Genomic DNA, 24,099 nt, shown 5'->3' on the forward strand with positions numbered 1-24,099 from the left:
ATAAACCATTACATACTACAAATAAGCTTCTTTTTAAAATGATTAAATCAAAATTTGATCAGTGATAGATCTCATCATGCTGAACACTTTTACCTCATCAGAATTTAGCTAAACCTAACAGTTTTGGAGATATATGTGAAAAACTTCTGCCTGACACCTATGTTCTATTTTTAGTAATGGCAGGTTGACGAATCAAAAATCCCCACACAATTTTATGCAGGATACAAAAAGGAACATTTATGCCAAGTTTGGTTCTAATTAGTCAAGTAGTTTCAGAGGAGATGAGTTTTGTATAATAGTTAACGACAACAATGGACGATGACGACGACGGAGGCCAAGTGATGACAATAGCTCACATGGCCTTTGGCCAGGTGAGTTAAAAACGGACTCCCCAGATCAATGATGTAGATTATGGTATAAATAACAGACTCCCCTGCTCAGTGTTAAGCACATGGCATAATTAACGGACTCCCCTGATCAGTGATGTAGCATATGGTATAAATAACAGACTCCCCTGATCAATGATGTAGCATATGGTATAAATAACGGACTGCCCTGATCAATGATTAGCATATAGTATAAATGATGGACTCCCCTGGTCAATGATTAGCATATGGTATAAACAACAGACTCCTCTGATCAATGATTAGCATATGGAATAGATAACGGACTCCCATGATCAATGATTTGCACATCACATAAATATCTCCCCAATCAATGATAAATAAGTTAAATTGGGCAACTATAGGTAAGATGAAAAAAAAATCAATGAAAAATGAAAGGTAGATTCCTGTCATGATGAAAAGATTGAACCCAATAATTCTTGTAACATTGAGAGGCATATATAAACTTACTTGGCATGTGGCGTTAGGTATAACTTGACTGTTTCCTGAAACGCCATTAACTCTACCCTAGCCTAGAGGAAAAAATATATAGATATATTATTATAGATCTTCACTGAAATGCACTCAAGTACTTCTTAAATAAAATGCTTCATAGAGGGCAGCAAGATACACCTGCAGAGGTTGAACCCTGAACAGATAGGGTAAATATGAACACCAAACTCAAGCTTGTTACAGCTCTAAATATTTGAAAATAAAAAGGAGCCAACATTATTCATTATGACCAAAAAAAAAATCAAACATGAAAAATCAGAAATTCATAACAATCGAAGAGGTAGCAAACATTTGAAGTGAATGAAACAACTCACAAAAGTTTCGCACAAATTGGTGCCAGCATTTTTGATTCATGATATAAATTACACCCCTCATCAATGACAGTATATAATTCAAAAACCTTAATCTATGTCAATCTAAACTGCACTATGCCACTTGTAACAGCTCTTACCTGTAATCGGCCATTTGTAACAGTTCTTACCTAAAATCTGCCATTTGCAACAGTTATTAACCTGTAATCTGTCATTTGTAACAGTTATTAACCTGTAAACTGCCATTTGTAACATTTCTTACATGTAGTATTCCATTTGTAACAGTTCTTACCAGTAATCTGCCATTTGTAACAGTTTTTACCTATAGTCAGCTATTAGTAACACCAATACAATGAAAAAATAATTAAAATAAAAAAAACAAAAACAAAAACAACAACAAAAAAAACACCAATGTTTCAGAAATATATGTACAAAACTGAAGAGAAACATAAAGTGGATGGGTGGGTGCGCTGTTCTTGTGTGACACTGGTTTTACTTCCATAATAATATTAGATCAGAAATCTTTTTGACCTTTTAATAAATATGAAGACACTATCAAAAATAAGTATAGTTTCTTCGTTCGTTAGATCAGTACTGCCCCTGGTAAGCAGTGATAAATCCATTCTTAAAGGAATTAAGCATAAACTCTCAAATAGTGTAATACAGTTTTCTGTATTTTTTTTGCATTTGAAAAAAACATGGTAGACACTTTCAATTGGAGCACTGCAACTACACACAGGATCAGCTAATATATGGACTCTGTGTAAATCACAGTTAAGAAAAGATGCAGAACATCATAGCTGGGTCAAACAGATATTTAATTTATGAGGGCCGTAATTAAAATATTGGGGAATGTCTAGTTTATGCAAGGTGTTTTTGCTTCAAATTGCACATTTGAATCTTGACATTGAATTCACATTTCGCACATCTTCACTTAAATTGTTTCATTCTCTTATAGCAGATGGTATGAATGATTCACTAGTTAATGATAATCTACAGAAGGGTAATATAATATCAGATCCATTTCGTAGCGAATAGACTGTTGTACTCTGAACAGGAGGGGGGATAAGTTTGCGGAGATAGCCTGGAGCATTGCCATTTTGTATATTGTAAAACATTTGTAATTTTCTCTTTTTGCACCTTTCAGACAATTTTTCCCAACCTGTTTCTTCGTATAAATAGCTACATTTTGTAAATACTGGAAGACCAGTTACTATCCTCGTGGCTTCTAATTGCAATTTTTCCAGTTCGTTAGAGTACATGATACCACAATTATTCCAGATCTCACTGGCATATGCTAAGATATAAAGACAAGATATAACTTATCGAGATTTTTTCTACTTAATCTAAATTTTAATTTTGGTAGTACACACAAGTGTTTGGATACACTTAGAATAAGGTTATCAATGTGAGTATTCCATTTACCATTATCAGAGAATGTTACTCCAAGATGCGTATGATTAGCTGTATTTTGTATTTGCACCCCATCGAATGAAACAGTAAAAGGCTCCTGTAATTCAGTATTAGAAAACAGCATGATCTCAGTTTTATCTGGGTTAAATGATATAAGCCATTTAGAGGACCAATCATTCAATTCTCTTAAATCATGATTAATTACATTTTTTATGTCTTCAAGACTGGAATTGGAGTAACCCAAAGATGTATCATCTGCAAACAATCTAGTTAGAGAAGATAATTTGTCCCCGATATCATTTATATATATAAAGAGTAGCAAAGGTCCCAGTACTGATCCATGAGGGACTCCAGCTAGAACAATAGCAAAGGAAGAAGATGCAGATTTGTTCACTACTTTTTGCTTTCTACATGAAAGATAATTTTCGAACCAGTTTAATAACTTTCCTATAATACCATACCCATAGAATTTTAATTTACACAAAAGACCACGATGCCAGACCCTGTCAAAAGCTTTAGAAAAGTCGCAGAAGACGAAACAGCTGTATTCTGTTTTCTCAATTGAGTTCAGTACTGTGTTGTACAATTCTAACAGCTGATGCACAGTTGAGTGTTGCAGTAGAAATTTGATTGGTATTCATAGATTAAACTATTACTGACGAGGTGGTTGTAAACATGTTTATAAACTATTTTTTCCATGATTTTACCCACACAACTTATAAGCAATATTGGGCGATAGTTTGAGGGAATAGATTTGTCTCCCTTTTTAGAAATGGCAGTAACAAAGGCAACTTTCCAATCAGAAGGATATATACTTTGTCTTAAGAATTGTTGAAGATAATTTGAAGAGGAACAGCTAATTTTTGGGGTGAAATCATTAACATTTTATGACTAATTTTGTCAGGTCCAGATGCTTTATTAGCATCTAAAATTTGTATGACATCAATGATCTAGTATTCCATTTGTAACAGTTTTTACCTATAATCTGCTATTTGTAACAGTTCTTACCTGTAATCTGCCATTTGTAACAGTTTTTACCTATAATCTGCCATTTGTAACAGTTCTTACCTATAATCTGCCATTGAAACAGCTCTTACTTGTAGTCTGACATTTGTAACAGTTCGTTCCTGTAGTCTGACATTCGTAACAGTTCGTTCCTGTAGTCTGACATTTGTAACAGTTCGTTCCTGTAGTCTGACATTCGTAACAGTTCGTTCCTGTAATCTGACATTTGTAACAGTTCGTTCCTGTAGTCTGACATTCGTAACAGTTCTTACTTATTATCTGCCATTTGTAACAGTTCTTACCTGTAGTCCAACATTTGTAACAGTTCTTACCTGTAATCTAACATCTGTAACAGTTCTGGCGTCAATTTCACAAGAAGTCATAAGTGAAAAATTGATCGTAAATTATGACATCACAATCCTATTTTAGGTTGTAATGTCATTACTTTCGATCAATTTTACACTTACGACTTTTTGTGAAATCGACGCCTGCCCTGTAATCTGCTATTTGTAACAGTTCTTACCTGTAATCTGCCATTTTCATTAAACTCAGTGACACATTCTATAACTCTTGTAATCTCCTCTGACACAGCCTCTGCTACTTTCTGAGTTACCCTGGTAACAAAGGATGGTGAGACAGCAAACACCTCAGCATGAACCTCAATCATCTTCATTATAACATCCTTCAGATAGTTCCTTACTCCTGAGGTAAGATGTAGATTATCAATTTGATATACTAACAATAAACAGAAAGCCCGACTAGGAGGTGTAACTTGTTACCTTGAGCTTCAAAATTTTAAATCATCCCAATTTAGGATTTTCAAGTTTAACTAAAAACTTATGGTACAGATCTGTACATCAATATTGGGACAGAAGTCTTACTTAATGACTCAGATGCCAAAAAAGGGAACATAAAATTAGAATGAAAACCAATTAGTCCTTTCTTGCCAGCAATGAACTAAACTACCATTAGCAGATAGAAACACTTCCTTTCTAATTAAACAGACGATATAACTGAAATGAATTTTAAAAAGATAAACCAATGTCAAATGTCAGATGATCCACATTAACATGTTCTTCAGATGATTCACATACACATGTACTTCAGAAGATCCACATACAGATGCTCTTCAGATCCACATACACATGTTCTTTAGAAGATCTACTTACACATGTTGTTCAGAAGAGCCAATTACACATATTCTACAGAAAAGCCATCACACATGTTTTTCAGAAAATCACAAATAAAAAGCACAATAATTATTTCTATTTCTTTTATTTTCACATCCACTAGCACCCTGGTTTGCAGCTGACTACACAATAATAACTTACTTCAAACTTAAAATATGATCAAATCAAATATACTATTTTAAACCACTACCATCTGTAAACAGAATGAGTATATTTAAAACACTGAACCTCAAAACATCACAACCTCATGTGCTAAGTATGACACTACTAAACCACGATCTCAAATCCTCATGTGCTCACAGTGATTATGTTACCACAAGACAACAAACCAACAATCCCATGTGCTTACAGTGATAATATCACCACTATACAACAAACCAAAATTCTCCTGTGCTCACAGTTAGTATGTCACCACTAAACATCAAAGCCACAATCTGCTGTGCTCACAGTGAGTATGTCACCACGAGACAAACAAAAAACACAATCTCCTGTGCTCACAGTAATTATGTCACAACTAGACAACTAACATACAATCTCTTATGCTCACATTGAGTAAGTCTCCACTAGACAACAAACCTACAATCTCCTGTGCTCACAGTGAGTATGCCACCACAAGACAACAAAGACAGAATCAGTAAATCTACTGTGCTCTCATTTTTCGACATATCTCTCTGCATTTCTGGTAGTACGTTATTAAAATATTTTGTAAGCATTAAAAGCATTTCTAACAATTCGACATTTGACAGTATTTTTGAGGACATATGTTTTACCACTTTGGCACTGATATGACTTCTTCCCTGTGTCACTTGATCGATACAGAGATTAAACTGAGTATTCATTCATTCAAGGAAAATAGTGTTTGTTGAAATTTTGATTTTGTGGTTCAACACTTGTCATGAAAACCATGAAAAAAATTCTCAATGAACAAAAATGAAACCACAGTAAATAGGATGTACTGAAATAAATGTTTAACATGATCACATATAACTTTACCAGCTGGTTTCTTGCATGTTTTCCAATCAAATCTTCCTCTATACATGTTCTGCTCTATAGCACCAACAATAGGGTTAGACTTTTCCTCAATGTAGGCATCAAACAGCTTATCATCTAGTTCTTTATACCTTTCTAATACAGCCTGTAAAACAATACCTAACAATGGTTAGAGATGAATGCTAACTTAAATATCATGTTTGCATTAAGTTAGGCATTTATGATAAATCATACCCACATTAACAGAAATAAATAATCCTTAATGCAAAAGCGCTTTTATAAAATGCACAAGGCTATGCAAAGTTCAAAATCTTTTAAATATATGTGGATAGCCATCTTGCAGAACTCTCTTATCTGAAGGAAGATCATAAGCAGACTTTTTTTATTTTTACCGACAGCTTCAAATTGGCCTGTGATGTCACTAAGTCGGTTTGGTACTGATACAAGTACTGCAAATAATATGTAAACAAAGAATATTCCGTAAATATTTCTACGATCAAGTTTATATAATCACCAAAACATGTGGTCTTGTCAAGCTTACGATTACACGAATGATAAAAGAGAAATATTCTAAAGGTTTGTTGACCGGCAACACCAACAGTCTTCAGAAGTAGTCATTAAATTTTCCTCAGACATCCAGTCTTCTGGCTGCAAATCCAATTGTTCTTCAATGTTGTCTGACATTTGCTTACATGTTGTGCCTCAATCTCTTCTGTTTACTCTGGGTTGAAACTGTAGGGGAAAATGTCTGACATTTGCTTACATGTTGTGCCTCAATCTCTTCTGTTCATTTTGGGTTGAAATTATAGGGGAAAAATCCAAAATTTGCGATTGCTTTGGACACTGTAATCAATTACCTATTTACTTTTATGTTCCAAACTCACTTCGTGATGTTATAGCTCAACCTACCACGGTGGCACCCATTGGCGCCACCAGTTCGAATTCCCTATTTATAAATCACGATTAATTATTTAAAAAAAATTATTTTGTTTCAATTTAATTTTAATGAAAATTTAACAGATTAGTTTCGATATTTATGACTTGCACAATAATATAGTCTTCTCCTTTAATTATGTCCCTTGTAGTATCAATTCATTTCATTCATTTCTGTACAAAAAATAAAGACACTTACCCAAAGTATAAATCTACCATTTCTATGATTAAACATAATTAAGTAAGAATAAGATTTGATCATTTTCATAATTATTTGGACCCTACTCTGTTAAGTAAATATTTACATGTAATGCCTTGTTCATTTCTACATATCCATGTTTGTTGAGGTTCTCCACTAGTCGAGGAATCACTCTCTCTGTTGTATGACTACAGTTACTTAACATTATAATCAGTCGTTTATCCTGACAAATAATAAACAATCAGTCGTTTATCCTGACACATAAAAAAATTTAAACTCCTTATTCTGTTTTGCTACAGCAAATTTTGTAGATGAAACTTTTTCATTGATTTATTATCAAAAGAAAATATCAATGTAAATACTTCAACCTTTTTAGTTTTGTAGAATCTTCCTATTTGATTACTTGGTTTTGTAGAATAACTCTATTTGAACTTTGAACTCAATTTGTTATGTAGAACCTTTGCAAATGACAAATAGAAGATAATACACATGCATCAGTAGTTACATAAAGAAAGTACACTGAACTACATCAAATATAATGCCTTGGTGTTGCTACTTACAAACTGAATAGCATTTTCTTCCAGGTCAACACTAGATGTAGAAAATCTCTTCTTTGATTCAGAGTTACCACTGTAAAATTATATACATAATAACAGGATATGTCATATCAGTATACTCCTGCAGTAATTAGTGGTTTAAAAGAGAAAAGATGACCCTCCTCTAACGGGTGTGTATATCATTATCATGGTTTCAGGTCTTACGTGTACCTGTACTTGGCATTTCAATGTACATATTTCCACAGAAAATACCTGAATTACATGTATTAAGGTTATCATTAATTAACAAGAACTTTGAAATGTCACCATGAGCAATAAAATTAAAGATGATATTAACTACTTTACCTGATTTGGTTGCTAGCCGGTGTGAAGGACAAATATTCTAGACATGGAGCAAATGCCTGAAGCAATTCTGTACATAGCTGGGTAGAATCCTTTTGTACAGTTCTCTGACTGAATATCTGAAAAATTTCATGATAAAAGTAGTGCATGCTAATTCTAAAGGAAAACATTATAGATATAGTGAGAAGGTTATAACTGCAGTCAGACAATGATGGTAATAGACAGGTGAAATGACTTGCCTTAAGTTATACCTGCAGTCAGACAATGATGGTAATAGACAGGTAAAATGACTTGCCTAACGTTATACCAGCAGTCAGACAATGATGGTAATAGACAGGTAAAATGACTTGCCTAACGTTATACCAGCAGTCAGACAATGATGGTAATAGACAGGTAAAATGACTTGCCTAAGGTTATACCTGCAGTCAGACAATGATGGTAATGGACAGGTGAAATGACTTGCCTAACGTTATACCAGCAGTCAGACAATGATGGTAATAGACAGGTAAAGTGACTTGCCTAAGGTTATACCTGCAGTCAGACAATGATGGTAATGGACAGGTAAAATGACTTGCCTAAGGTTATACTTGCAGTCAGACAATGATGGTAATAGACAAGTGAAATGACTTGCCAATTGTGGTTTTAAAGTACAATACAGTTAGGTCATTTTTGAAAATTTGGTCTCATTTTGTAGAAATAAAGCTGTTTTGAGGCAGTCCATACAGAAATTTCTAGTGTTTTGTCATAAAAAAGTGCATATTTTTTAAATCCTTGGTGTGTGGAGGTTAAAGTCATTTATAATTTAGTGATTATTCTTATAAAATCCAGTAGCCATGGTAACATACTGAAAACAATATTACTGAGTTTTAGTACAAATCAGGGGTGCCTTTCCAAAACTAACAGCCAAATACTATGTTTTATAAAATATCAGGCACTTAGACACTACCACAGGATGAAAGCATGCATGGAGTAGGTGGAAAAAAGGGTAAAAGTAATAAGACCCTTTTCAATTCATTCTCTCACAATTTCAGTCCCAAAAGTTTGTACGAAATGAGGTATTTTGAAAATCAGCCATCTGATGCCGAGGAGAGAACCTAATACGGCAGGGAACTGAAATGTTCCGGATACCATTTTTCATTTAAATTACATCTGTTTACCATAACATATAATACATCTGTCTATGTATAAATGCTTATCTACATTTAAACAATATATCCACCAAATTTCAACTTTTAATTTAAAGTTTTACAAAATTTGACCGAGTAACTTGGTGTGCAAATCAGTGCGCCTTAATGTAACTGTATAATGCATCCTAAGGTTATACCTGCAGTCAGACAATGATGGTAACAGACAGGTGAAATGACTTGCCTAAGGTTACACCTGCAATAAGACTATGAAGGCAATAGACAGGTGAAATGACTTGCCTTAAGTTATACCTGCTGTCAGACAATAATGGTAATAGACAGGTAAAATGACTTGCCTAACTTATACCTGCAGTCAGATAATTATGAAAATAGGAAGGTTAAATGACTTGCCTAAGGTTACACCTGCATTCAGACAATGATGAAAATACTGTGAAAGTATCATTGTTCGTAGGGTACCAATTTTTGTTGTTTTCTCTTGGGTTAGGTAAACCACGAAATTTGATTCCCAACAAAAAAGAAATTTCCTATTCATTTGTATGGTAGAGTTGTCAAATTAATGAAATCAAGAATCTATGAACTACTAATTTTTCACTAATTCACAAAATTTGGTACCCATAAATAAAATTACTTTCACAGTAGGCAGGAGAAATGACTTGCCTAACGTTATACCAGCAGTCAGATAGTGATGGTAATGGACAAGTGAAATGACTTGCCTAAGGTTATACCAGCAGTCAGACAATGATGGTAATAGACAAGTGAAATGACTTGCCAATTGTGGTTTTAAAGTCCATAACTCTCAACAAAAAATCAAAAGACAAAGAAAATTGAAGATTTACTAAATACAACTACACTGATTAATTTTAATATAATATACCTCTGATTCTCCTGCTTTGTTCTGTACTACAACTTCATGTAAATGTTGAATTGTTTCATTGACAATGTTCTCAAACAAAGCTGGCTGTAAAACAAAATCACAGATACATCTATCTGGTAGTCTTTTATCAGTGGCAGTTCCAAAGAATCACTTAAGGGGCCCCTTAAGTTGTTCTCATACATTTTGAAATTCATAAGGGGGGCCCCAGGCCCACACCCCCCATGGATATGCCTATGTTTATGAAACCCACTTTCACTTGTTTTTTTCCAGGTTACAAACTTTCTAATTATACTAGATATGGTGATGTAATTTGAATTAACTTATAAGCATCAGAAATATCATTAGCACAGCATCAAAGTAAGACACCAAACAATATTTTACTTTCAAAGCCCATGTAACTAAGATTATTCCCACCATATAAATATGAAAAAGCCCATGTAACTAAGATTATTCCCAACATATAAATATGACAAAGCTTATGAAACTAAGATTATTCCCAACGCATAAATATGACAAACCCCATGAAACTAAGATTATTCCCAACACATAAATATGACAAAGCCCATGAAACTAAGAATATTTCCAACATATAAATATGACAATGCCCATGAAACTAAGATAATTCCCAACATATAAATATGACAAAGCCCATAAAACTAAGATTATATAAATATGACAATGCCCATGAAACTAAGATTATTCCAAACATATAAATATGATAAAGCCAATGAATCTATGATTATTCCCAACATTAAAATATGACAAGATAACAGGAACTATTTCGGTAATATACCAGCTGAGTAGTTCCTCCTGACTCATCATCTGTCTCTACAATCCAGGTCTCTCTTGTGTGCAGCTGTTGTATATCTGAAGGTAATTAATTATTATATAAAATATAAGGACTTATGTTGAGGTTTTATTTCACTTTAAAGCAGAATAATAATTGTGATGTAATAAACTTAAATCTGGTATGAACTCACATGTTCTCCCTGTTAGCCAAGAATTCCTTGATGATCATACACCTCCTGTTGTATATTCATGTATTTGTTGCATTTACATGTATATAATTCTAATCATAAAATTCTTCATGCTTATAGCCGTTTCTGATTGGTTGGGAACGTCTTTGGCAGAAAGTTCATGCATGAACTTCTTCAGATTGTTCATACATGCATGAACGCCGGTCAGATTGAAACCAATATGGCGACCGTATAGTTCAAGTGTGGCAACGAACTAAACGGCATAACATAGCTGTGAGAATAGTTTATTACATCCACATTGATTTTTACCAGTACAGTTTGTTTACAGAGAGTAACTTTCAGCGCAGGGAAAGAAACTTGTGAATACTTAAAATTTTACTGCAAGTAAATTTGCCCCAAAATTAAGTTGTCTTAGAACTAGATTCTATAAATACATTTACCGGTTCAACATATTTAAAAAAAATATTCCCAAATGTTGGCATAGACTTGTAGATCTTCTGAGAGCATTTGACAAAGTTTGGAGAGATGGCATTCTTGTGAAACTTCTTAGATTTGGAGTAAGTGGAAGAAGGTACAAATGGACCAACTCATATCTGTACAATAGAAGGGCAAAAGTACTCATAGATGTGAAACATGGCCGAAAATTACTTCTAAACAGGGTGTACCACAGGGAGGAGTATTGCCCTAACTGTTTTTATACTCTATATGAATGACCTAGTTCCAGAGCTACCAAATGGTGTACAATCAGTACTCTACGCAGATGATCTTTTCCTCTGGTGCTCTGAAGAGTATGCAACTACAGCAAGGTACAGGATACAAACAGCATTAGATATGGAAGTCAAATGGGCCATTTAGTGGTGTGTTACCATCAATAGAGAGAAAACAACAGCAACCCTCTTTACACTCTCAGCTAAAACCCAATCTGTCAACTGACCATGAATGACATCCATATCACAATGGAAGATCAGCAAACATACCTTGGTATAACCTTCGATAAAAGACTTACATAGAAACAGCATATAATGACAGCAGAAGCCAAAGCCAGATGAAAACTAAAAACATGAGAAAACTTGCTGGTACAAACTGGGGTGCTAATGAGAAAGTTTTGAAATCTGTCTACGAAGGAAATGTACACCAACATCAAGAATATGGCTCTAGTGCTTGGATGACAGCAGCTAAGTCTCACCATCAGACTCTATATAAAGTCCAGAATCAGGCACTCCACATCATCACAGGAGCCATGAAATCAACACCTATTGCTAGTATGGAGGAAATTACAAACATACAACCATTAAGTAAGAGAAGAGAATGTAAAGCTATGATACAGGCCACCAAATATCAATGCTTACCAAACCAACCAATGAATGAGAGACTAAAACAACTATCATCAGGCAGACTCAAAATAGCCAGCTTCACTCTAGAAACAAGAGCATTGCAAAGAAAACACCAAGAACATCTATCTAAGCATGTCAAACATATAGATTTTAAAATGAATGACAATCTATGTGCAGAGAAGGAGGACAATGTAACCATGCAGGCAACAGTTCTGTTACTCAGTGCCAAAGATGAACAATCAAACATCGTCAGAAAGACCATAACAATGAGCATGCTGGAAGAAGAGTATCCATCAGAATTGTGGGCAAGAGTTTACACAGACGGATCAGCAACAAATGTGACAACAAAAGGAGGGGCCGGTATCTACACAGAATACCCAACTGGAGAACAACAGTCAATGGCAATACCAAAAGTATTACATTGTTCCAACTACAAGGCTAAAAAAGAAGCAGTCATCAATGCAGCAAATTACATCAAGGAAAACGCAGAAAATATGCAAGTAGTATTCCTAACAGATGCCCTCTCCGTAATACAAGCACTGCCCAACAACTATTTATTCCATCAAGAGCCTTAAAACTGCCATACAGTGGATACCCTCACATTGTGGAATCATCTGAAATGAAAAAGCAGATAAGCTAGCAAAGGAAGGCGCTCAACAACAATAGAGATGAAAATTCTGTCTGCTACACAGAGATGAAGACCATCATCAACTCTGTGCACAATACTCCTCAGAAGCAAGATAGATACCACTAACTAAAAAGATCTGAGCAAACTACAATCTTCAGGCTCAGGACAGGACACAACAGACTCAACCAACATCTGTACAGAGTTTTAAAGGTCATAACATCACCTATGTGTCCCTGTGGAGAAGCAGAGCAGAATACAGAACACTTCTGCAGAAGTGCAAGTTACACCAGCCACAGAGAGAGAAGATATGGGATAAACCAACCCCCATTACAGAGAAATTGTATGGACCTGTGGAAGACCTACAGAAGACGGCCAGATTTGTTGAGGAGATTGGCATTCAAGTGTAATGGCAAACATTAAGAAGAAGACTTATAAGGACTAAACAGCTATTTTTGGTATTTCAGGCATGTATGAACGGATCTCGGAGCACCTAAACTCAATTAATGACCAAAGCCATTCATGTAATGTTAGGGAGTGGATACATACATACCTGAACGACAATTGCTGTTTAATCCTATAGAGAGCTTGTTTTCCTGTTGACAATAGTACACCTTTATAAAAGCCTTAAGGGAGATAATCAGGTGATAAGTGCCTCCTCCAACTTCCAGGTTAAGTGTTTTTCCATTGTATATAGTTACTGAATTTTAAAGAACTCTTTCCGTGAAAAAAAAAACAAAACAAACCGGTGGCATATTTAGAAGACAAATAAGATTAATTTATAAACAAAGCACAAAATTTATCAGACAGTCTGATGTATGGTATATAGACATTGATAACTTACCAGCAATAGCTTGTCTTAATAATGTAAACATACAATTGGTCCTCATATCAAAAACAAGGTCATTTATCAAGGTCGGGGAATCCCCTGGTAAATCTAAAAGGGACAAAGATCCTACACAGTTCCTGGAACAAAAATGTTGGTCATGAATTTAATACAGAACATTTTGTTACGAAGTGTTTAAAACATGAAATATTAGGAAACATATAACATTTATATTGTGAAGGCATGCAATATTTTCTACACCAAATTTATATGCAAGCAAAGTGAGCTCTTTAATGTAATGAAAATGTGTGTATGGACAACTTGAAAAAGTTTTGAAGGTTCAAAATTTTATACACTTTTCTTTATGAATGCAACTGCATATAAATTACTTTTGCATTCAAGACTGTTATCTTCCCATTACTATAGACTATCATCAAGACTGTTGTCTTCCCGTTACTATAAACTACCATGAAGACTGTTGTCTTCCCATTACTATAGACTATCATCAAGACTGTTGTCTTCCCGTTACTATAGACTACCATCAAGACTGTTGTCTTCCCATTACTATAGACTACCATGAAGACTGTTGTCTTCCCATTATTATAGACTACCATGAAGACTGTTGTCTTCCCATTACTATAGACTACCATGAAGACTGTTGTCTTCCCGTTACTATAGACTACCATCAAGACTGTTGTCTTCCCATTACTATAGACTACCAATATGGACAACCAAAAGTAGCAACACTATATTACCTTAAAATGAACTATGATAAATGAATTATTATTACCTTATATATCTAACACAGGATGGGAGCCATGCTCCTGGAATGTCTTTACAGTCTACCCATTTACCATATTTGGCAATGTCGTCTGCTGGTAATTTCTCTGGCAATGTATGTGGCAGAAATGCTGCTCTTACTAAGTTACTAAATAAGCTAATTGTATCTGTTATCATTTGCTGAAAAGATAAATAGCAATCATAACTTGTATCTCCAAACTTGTAAACTTTGATCATGTAGGCTGCTATATCCTAACTACATACTTGATATCTCTGAAAAAAATCCTTTCTTGTAAAAACTTAATTAAAAAGAACTTCATATTAAAACATTCAAGCTAGAAGCATTTTTCATTATAAAGTTAATGTATCTATGACATTGGGTAATTATCCAATTTCAGTGTGCATTAGAGATTAAAACTATCAAACCCCTTTCATATTTGGCCATCACATCTATCCAAAAGAAATATTTACTCTGATAAAATATAGGAATACAAATAGATTTGATCTAGTTAAATTTTGATTCAAACTAGAAATACTCTGAGCAAGTTCACGAAGAGAATACTCCCCACTACAAATGAAGTTTAATATTTAAACCCATAAGTTCTCTCTTTTGAGTCCTCTAACAATACATATCAATCTTCATGCACATAAAAATATGATGCCCAACCTTCCTATAAAAGTTTATCAAAATCCTTAGAGCTGTTTAGGGTTAGTTGCACTTACGAGGTTTTTACATGTAAAACTCTTACATTGGATTATCTCCCTTTACAGTCCTAAGACAGTAACTATATTGTTTCAAGCACATTTACATACAATGCCTAACCTTTCTATAAAACTTAATAAAAATCCATAAAGTAACATTGACAGACAGACAGGGTGATTCCTATATATCCCCCACAAAGGAAGTTTGTGGGGGTATGGAAATTAAATTTAGTTTGTTTTAAATCAGGGAAGTCAGGTGTAAAGGCATTGGAATAAAGGGCGTGAACACTATCTATCTTAAAGCATTAAAATCAATGTAGGAACAAAGGAAGTGCATTGTGGGATTTATTACTAAGTAATCCTTGAGAGCATCAGAATCGGGATCTTCATACTAAAAATAACATATTTATAATACTTCATTGATACTCAACACATGTAAGCATGATTAATCTGTTAATAAAACTCTGTGTCAAACATATACCGGTATGTTACTGATTTATGCATAATAGACAAAAATGTTCCAGAAAAAGAAATCACAAATCAACTTTTATACCAATTAAGATACCAGTATTTTTGTTAAATATCTTACAAAAGAGATTCAAAGCATTTAAAATATAATACACATGTATTTTCTCTTTGTCACAAAAAATAGTGAAAGAATAAAAAAATTAAAAGTGTGTAGTCCTCCTATTTCTGTTATAATTTAAACCAACTCATCTTCCATAGTGATTTCACAAGCAAGAAAAAAAACCATGATAATAAATCTCTGAAAATAAGTTACTTTATAACCAGATACATATTTGAAAGAGTGTTAGATGCTAATTTAACAATCCAAAAATTTTGAACTGATATTCTAAATTGTAAAAGTAATAATCCACAAAAAATAAATTGGCCTTAAGTATCTTGCCTTGAATTGACTATGTAAATTGGCCTTCAAGTATCTTGCCTTGAATTGACTATGTAAATTGGCCTTCAAGTATCTTGCCTTGAATTGACTATGTAAATTGGCCTTCAAGTATTTTACCTTGAATTGACTATGTAAATTGGCCTTCAAGTATCTTACCTTGAATTGACTATGCTTTGAGCCATCCACTTTGAAAGGCTTTTCAGTTTGCTACATGGATAAAAAAAGATATTATTCTAAAATGGCAAAATTCAAGAAAAACATCTTACTGCATATGAAGAAAAATATTTAAAATTGTCTTTGAAAGGGAAAAACTTAAGAAAAAAATGTTAAAAGAAAAATCATACAAAATACTATTATTTGATTATTCATAATTAACTTGTAAGTAAGCTTAACCTAGTTTCCGAAGGTCAGGTATATTATATTTACCTTTTTAATGCTGCAATAACAGCCAAATTTGTTCAGTTCTGATTCTACTGAATTTTGCAGATTCAGTGAAATAAGTTTGTAGTAATGCAACTGAAGCAATAAATGCCGAAAATATCCACAGAATATAGTGAAAACGACGGTTTTTTAATAAAAAAAAGATTGATAGCTCTGATGTAATTATTTTTCGCCATTACTTCCGAAGATTGCCGACAGGACATTCACCTGAGTAAAAAATACTTTCACCTTGGTAAAGAAAAATAACAATAACAGATACACAGGTAAGCACGTGTCTAACAACAACGGATACACAGCTACGCACGTGTATTGTTTACATTTGATCTATTTCTTGATTAGTTTTTAAATAGTGACGATTACTGACCATATTTGTGCCACATTATATCACGGTATGTAAATTACAAAAGGTTCTTTGCGCTATATTCAAACTTTTTTTCATTTACAGCTTGAGTCCATCAGTCTTCCTTACCGTTGATTATCCACTTTCACTTTGCAGATTTTTTTTAAAAAGAATCGACCCTTACAGCACATGCATGGCTAAAGGTCACCAGAATTTACATGCATACAAATTTATCTAGGTCGATTTTTTGTCTTGCAAGATAATAAATGTATTGACAACCTATTTCATGTATTTAAGGCATTTTATTTGTGGATATCAAATAAAATTATACAGAAAAAGGACAATTTAGTAGAAATAATTCAAAGTTAAGGCATGTTTCAACACAAACAAAAAATTTACGATAATGATGACTAATGCAGCTTTAACAATGCTTCAAAGAAATTGCTTGAACTAGTTTCCATAGATAAGCTATATTACTGTAATCGTACTAATTTTCTCTATTTTTGGGGTGGACAGAAAACCACAAAAAAGAATACCCTTGAAATTAATGTTAACACTATATAAACATAAACATTTTTTTTAAACAGCGATAATTGATATCTGCAAATTTGTTTACTTGATAGAATCCAGGTAGCAGGTATATTATATTTACCTCTTTAACAATAAGTGCTCCTGAGAAGTAAGCTTGACCTAGTTTCCATAAATCAGGAATATTATATGTCAGTATATCACACAGTTCTTCTATGTACAGTATTCTCTGTGGTGTCTTGAACTTAGCTACAGATAAACGTTAATTATTGTCATTATATTATAGGTCAGTATGTCATACAAAGAGGTAGATACAGTAATGCTAAAGGCATCTTACATTATCCCTTGTTATCTGTGCAAGACTAAGTAGAACATTTTGTAGCCAGTTTTTTCTATCCAGTTGCAGGTATGTTTTCAAAAAAGAAAAAAGAAAAAAAATAATAAAGATACAGTTTTAAAATCATTCCTCCAAAACTTTGGGTGTGGTCTATGCATAAATTCAATTCTGCATTTAAAAAAAAACTATGAACAGTTCAATTAAGAATCAAGTTGAATTTTCTGGACAACTGACAATCATAGGTGTTTGAGTTTTGTAAAAATAGACCATGCAATTTTACCACAACATACTTTACCTAAAAAGGCTTATCTACAATCATTTTGTTATTCATTTCAGTTTGAAACTTACATCCATGGTCCAACTTAAGACTGCTACAGTCCCCTGGTTTAGCTGAAATAAAACATTTAACAAAATACCCATTATGCCTGCCTATTGAAAGTCAGAGTATATGTGTTTAATTCAGCATAACAATCTTTAAACTAATCATGCTCCTGGTTTTTAGTGGAGTCTGAGTTGCTCATTCACTTTTGTTACTTTGTATTTATTATTTTAGTTACTTTATGTTCCTTGTTGCGTATGTCTGTTTTCCATGTCTGTTTTTTGACACTGGATTATATTCTTTTGATTACTGCTAAACCCTTGGTTTCTTTGATTACTCTTTAAAAAAAGGATAAAATTAGAAAGATAAATAAATAGGGCATTAAGTGATACCTGGCCATGTAATAATGAAAAAAAAGGGTGGCAAAATGTTCAAAATAGCCTTACTTAATACCTATATTTTGAATTTAGGTGAAAATTAAACTTAACCTGTATTTTATAGTACTAAACAACTATGTAAAGTTTTAAAAAAAAATCTGTTATCATCTGGAAACCATCAAGGGACAGACAGACAAATAGACAGACAACTTATCAGAGGGTATCACATTAATACCTCAATACTTCATGGGAAGGGAACAAAAATGAGGTTTCCATACTTAGTTTAGGAACTAAAACTTCTAGAGTGAATATATATGCAAATATGTATAGCAGAAAATTCACAAAATCAAGAGACATACATATAATCAATAATGTTTTACAATTGCTAAATGTACATGTAGCAAAAAGTTTCTATAGTAAGATTTAAAGAAAAAATAGAAAAGCATTGTAGGAAGCAACATAATGGCTGATATATTATAGTTGTTAAATTATTGATACCAACCATGTAATAAAAATAATACAGTCAAATTTAGATCCAACAGAAGAACAATTGGTATGTAAAATGTAACAAGTGCTACATAATCTGTAAATCCAGAATTTATTACAGTGATTTTGTTATTTAAGACTAAAATTGAAATTTCATTGCATTAAAAAAATCAACAACAGTTATATTAAAAGTTCCATTATGCAAGTTTTTATCATTGTGATGATAAGCCAGAAGGTTTTTCACTATAAAATAAAACTGAACTGACAATAATTATAGATATTATCTGCTAATAGCTGAGAGAAAACTATCAGCAGTGAAAACAATTGAATGGCTATGACAGAAAATAATGCTACAGATTTAACACATTAAGACTAGAGATTTAAGAGGAAACATATTCTTTTAAAACATGGTCAAATATATATTGTTGCATCTACTAGTTGATTATGGAGATCCACCCACATATCAAGTTTTGGTCGTAATTGATCAAGTATATATACCTATAGATAGTACAGCAGATGTTTTATGAGGAGTACTGAACACATCACCATTCTGTTGACTTTCTTTCTCTGTCAAGGTATAACTAGTTTGTTAATTGGAAAGATTGAAGAAGTTATGCATGACACACTTCTTCACACAAAGGCTTTACAGGGTTACATTGTTTATACATCTTCGCTAGCTTAGTGTTACAATTCTCTACCCTTGGCAGAATATATTTTTTAGGATCTCTATGTTGCGACATCTTACAGGTGATACAGCCACCCTATATCACTACATCATTGTTGACCAGAACATGTAATATATGCAGTTTGGAAATGTGAAAATGACGTCTCAGTGGTTATATTTTCTCAGTTGCATGTTCATCCTGTTATTAATTGTAAGGCATTTTTGATTAGATGCCATTAGTTATCATGCTCTAAAGCTTTGGTTGATATTATCACTACATATCACCTCACTAGGCCCCTTCTTAAGCCAGTCAATGCCCCTATTTTGGAATTTCTAGATCTGCAGCTTCATTTCTTAACAAATTTACATGTAAAAATAGGCTGAGTTTTCTTATTGTAGACCACATTTACTCTGATATATTCTATACAGAATTACATTATTCATTTATTTCAGTGTTGCTGTATTTTTATCTTATTCTTAGTTTTATTATAGTTGACTTCCAGAGAAACTGTTCAGTGGGATTTGTACTATACCTTGGTCAACATGTTGTTCCTTACACCTCAGCAGTATAGTGGTAAGCCACTTCTGTTGGTTAATTAAACATTCCCAGGCTGGGTCTCCACTACACTCCAAACTCATTAAATATCTACAAAGAATATGTTTGGTTAATAGAAACATCCAATGTAAATAAATAAAGAATAGGTGATGCTATATGGCAATGTATGTTATAAATTCCCTAAAAGTTTCATTCAATACAGGTCCTCCAAAAGTTTAGTAGGAGTTGTATGAGGATATTTCTTCCATGTTAAGAGTCAATGTCTGGTTAACAATGATTCTTAAATTCATTTAAATGAAAAATTGAATCAGAATTTGACAATTGTCTGAAGAAGTTGAGTATGTTATCTGAGAAATGAAAGTACATCCTGACACACAGACAGACAGACAGACAATACAGACACCATTATACAACTCTTCCCTACATACTTGATAAGTTTCTTCTGGTTATCTAATGTATTAGGTAGTTCTATCAGTTTCTGGACTGAGGGACAGACAGACAGACAGACAGACAGACAGACAATACAGACAATACAGACACCATTATATTACTATGCACTACATACTTGATAAGTTTCTTCTGGTTATCTAATGTATTAGGTAGTTCCATCAGTTTCTGTTTTAACATATCTCTGAAGTCACTAATTTGTCCCTCCACCTGTTTGTACACTGTAAACAATATGTAATACTTCATAACCTTGGTTCCCTTGATTACTCTTTCACTAAGTACATGTATATATATGTATATTGAAAAAATAAAAATCCACACTAAAACTGTTAAGTGCTTTATTGTACTGATTGCACAACAAAAAGCCAAAAGTACCTTCTATACACATGAGATAGTGGACAGGGTAAAGGGATACAGGGAGAAAGGGGGTGGAAGAAAGGAGAAAGGTACCCCACTGTCCACCCCCTCATCCATGGAAGACATCGTTTTTCTAATGGTAACAAGGTATTGATTAGTATATAAATCATATCAAAAAGTAAATCAAGGGAACCAAGATTCTAGTGGAAATCATAAGAATGTAAACCAGGGACAAAGACCGGACATGGAAAACAGACATACACAACAAAGAACATAAAGTAACCAAAATAATACATACAAAGTAACAAAAGTAAATGAGCAACTCAGACTCCACTAAAAACTGGGAACATGGGCCAGGTGCACCAGCAGGGTAAGTGTCCTCTGCTTTCCTAGAAACACCCGCCAAGTTGCTCATAAAAAGTCAAGTCCAGGGTAGTCAAAAAGGAAAGGAAAACTATGACATGTTGAACAAATCAGTTTTATGGTGCAGATGGATACACAGTAACGATCCATGAGTTCATGATGACGACCATAAAACTTCTGTAGTGACGAGTTCCAATAATCCTGCTCCAGAAGCCTACTTGTAAGAAGTCTAGCGCAATACAAAAAGTCTGTGTAATTACAGCAAGCTCTGGCATAACGTTTGAGTTGTGATATGAAAACTCCATACACAGGTGCTGAAGGGAAAGTTGACAATACAGAATGAAGTCATCCTGCTTATAGTATAGTTTGGTCAATAGTTTTCCTTTACCTTGGACCCCTAAGTGTAGGTCAAAATATGACGCTTACTTCACAGTGTCTGTAGTATGCATTATCTCAAGTTCTTTGGGGTAGATGTGATGTATAAAATCCCCGAAACTAGGATTGTTTAAAGATAATGTCATTTATACAGCGGAAACTGAGATTAAAGAATCTAGCTAAACGATGTTCGTTCTTTTGGATCAGATCAGCTATAAAGTCAGCCTCATAAGAGTGAAGAAATAGGTCAACAAATTAAGGAGCACAATTCATTCCCATTGGAATGCTCACAATTTGTTGAAAAACATGTCCATCACACTGGACAAATATGCTGTCAATCAAAAAATTCAAGCATTTTAATGTTGTGGGTATAAACCTTCACTACAATTGTGAATCAAGTAAAAAAAACTTTCATTATAAATATAGATAGACTAATTGCATTTGCAAATCGGGAACTTCACAAACAAAGAAAATTTTCTCAAATTAGGAAAACTAATATCCAAGATATAATACATTTCTTTATAGAGAAAATGACTGTCGTTTCCTACCGGTATTGATAAATATAGTTTTAAATTCTTGACTATAGAAGTTACCTTTCCTGAACACCTGAACTTGAGTATCAGCAAACAATGACCTGGCTCTCACATAATCATTTATCACCATATTGTAGTCACCCTACAAAAATTAAAATTTTCTTACATAATCATTGATTACCATACTGTAGTCACCCTATAAAAATTACAGTTTCTTACATAATCATTGATAATCATATTGTAGTCACCCTATAAAAATTACAGTTTTCTGACATAATCATTGATTACCATATTGTAGTCACCGTATAAAAATTAGTTTTCTGACATAATCATTGATAATCATATTTTAGTCACCGTATAAAAATTACAGTTTTCTGACATAATCATTGATTACCATATTGTAGTCACCCTATAAAAATTACAGTTTTCTGACATAATCATTGATTACCATATTGTAGTCACCCTATAAAAATTACAGTTTTCTGACATAATCATTGATTACCATATTGTAGTCACCCTATAAAAATTACAGTTTTCTGACATAATCATTGATTACCATATTGTAGTCACCCTATAAAAATTACAGTTTTCTGACATAATCATTGATTACCATATTGTAGTCACCCTATAAAAATTACAGTTTTCTTACATAATCATTGATAATCATATTGTAGTCACCCTATAAAATTTACAGTTTTCTGACATAATCATTGATTACCATATTGTAGTCACCCTATAAAAATTAGTTTTCTGACATAATCATTGATTACCATATTGTAGTCACCCTATAAAAATTACAGTTTTCTGACATAATCATTGATAATCATATTTTAGTCACCCTATAAAAATTACAGTTTTCTGACATAATCATTGATTACCATATTGTAGTCACCCTATAAAAATTACAGTTTTCTGACATAATCATTGATTACCATATTGTAGTCACCCTATAAAAATTACAGTTTTCTTACATAATCATTGATTATTATATTGTAGTCCCTTATAAAAATTTCTCAGGAAAACATAAAGCTGTAAACTAAATATTCCTGAAAGATTTCCTTATTTTATAAACCCTAATAATGATATATCACACAAACCAATAGATTTTTTAAGTATTCACCAAAGATTATTAGAAAAATGTCATGAACTTAACTAAAAGTAAAGTGATGATTGTCCATTTTTGATGAAAGGTATATGAATGTACATTGTAAAAAGATGACATAAAAAGGTTCCATGAAGGAATGTATTTACATAACATATATATACAAATTAATCACCATTGAATGGAAATGGTTTCATGCCTTTCTTTTATTTTACTATCATATTCTACTATTGTTATCAGTGTTACAAACCTTCTGTATATTTCTCTGTAGATTTAAAGGAAGATAAAACAAGAATTTAAACCTCTGTAACACACTCAGAGCATTCCTGGTAGAGTCCACTTTATCTTTCCTCTCTAGAACTTCCTGGAACAGTCCATCTGCACATGACTTGGCCTCTACAGATAATATAAACAACATATAAATACTGGTAGTATGGATTACCATTAAACTGTTTATGGTTTCATGGTGATTCAAAGGTTTTTATGAAGTGAACAGTCATCAGGATGAAGGTCATACTCCTAGTGCCTATGAAATATAGATTGGTTTTGTAACAAGCCTTTTGATTGATTGGGTCTTTTTGATCAAAATAGTTTATTTTGTATAAACTAATGTGACATCATGAATTGGTCCACAGTCCACAATTCAAATATCCCGAACAAGAACACGTCTTCTAGTTCCTATCTACTACAGAGTGGTAGTATGGTGATAATACACAACTCTCATTAAACAAATGAAATACCAAGACTCAAATGTTTAGATTTTATGCTCCACTTAGGCAATGTAACAAATGACTATGATTGGGATACCTGTACTGCTTTGAAAGTTTTTCTTCACGTTTTCTAATTTTTGACGCCTGAAAAAAATCAT

At 33.2% G+C, this 24,099-nt stretch overlaps 1 protein-coding gene across 6 annotated transcripts in view; it reads right to left on the reverse strand.

Moving 5' to 3' along the window:
- The window catches only part of LOC148615515 (exocyst complex component 2-like), a 51,603-nt gene that overhangs the window by 11,379 nt on the left and 16,125 nt on the right, over window positions 1-24,099 (reverse strand). For 2 of the 6 annotated variants that reach the window (XM_088581782.1, XM_088581783.1), the window contains exons 9-27: window positions 23,482-23,627; window positions 22,190-22,271; window positions 20,620-20,722; window positions 20,032-20,144; window positions 19,333-19,401; window positions 18,001-18,042; window positions 17,440-17,564; window positions 16,163-16,213; window positions 15,452-15,490; window positions 14,408-14,577; window positions 13,636-13,757; window positions 10,649-10,722; window positions 9,856-9,939; window positions 7,840-7,955; window positions 7,498-7,567; window positions 7,044-7,160; window positions 5,809-5,950; window positions 4,149-4,327; window positions 855-916 (exon numbers count right to left, since the gene is read on the reverse strand). In XM_088581782.1, coding sequence (XP_088437908.1) covers window positions 855-916; window positions 4,149-4,327; window positions 5,809-5,950; window positions 7,044-7,160; window positions 7,498-7,567; window positions 7,840-7,955; window positions 9,856-9,939; window positions 10,649-10,722; window positions 13,636-13,757; window positions 14,408-14,577; window positions 15,452-15,490; window positions 16,163-16,213; window positions 17,440-17,564; window positions 18,001-18,042; window positions 19,333-19,401; window positions 20,032-20,144; window positions 20,620-20,722; window positions 22,190-22,271; window positions 23,482-23,627 — 1,906 coding nt within the window. Of the gene's footprint in view, window positions 1-854; window positions 917-4,148; window positions 4,328-5,808; window positions 5,951-6,386; window positions 6,538-7,043; window positions 7,161-7,497; window positions 7,568-7,839; window positions 7,956-9,855; window positions 9,940-10,648; window positions 10,723-13,635; window positions 13,758-14,407; window positions 14,578-15,451; window positions 15,491-16,162; window positions 16,214-17,439; window positions 17,565-18,000; window positions 18,043-19,332; window positions 19,402-20,031; window positions 20,145-20,619; window positions 20,723-22,189; window positions 22,272-23,481; window positions 23,628-24,099 lie in introns of those variants that run through there. The other 4 variants (XM_088581784.1, XM_088581785.1, XM_088581786.1 and 1 more) reach the window with 3 other exon arrangements.

This window comes from Perna viridis, chromosome 5 (assembly GCF_037379345.1).
Source record: "Perna viridis isolate PV_CMFRI_1.1 ecotype Kerala chromosome 5, ASM3737934v1, whole genome shotgun sequence".
NCBI classification, from domain to species: Eukaryota; Metazoa; Mollusca; class Bivalvia; order Mytilida; family Mytilidae; genus Perna; species Perna viridis.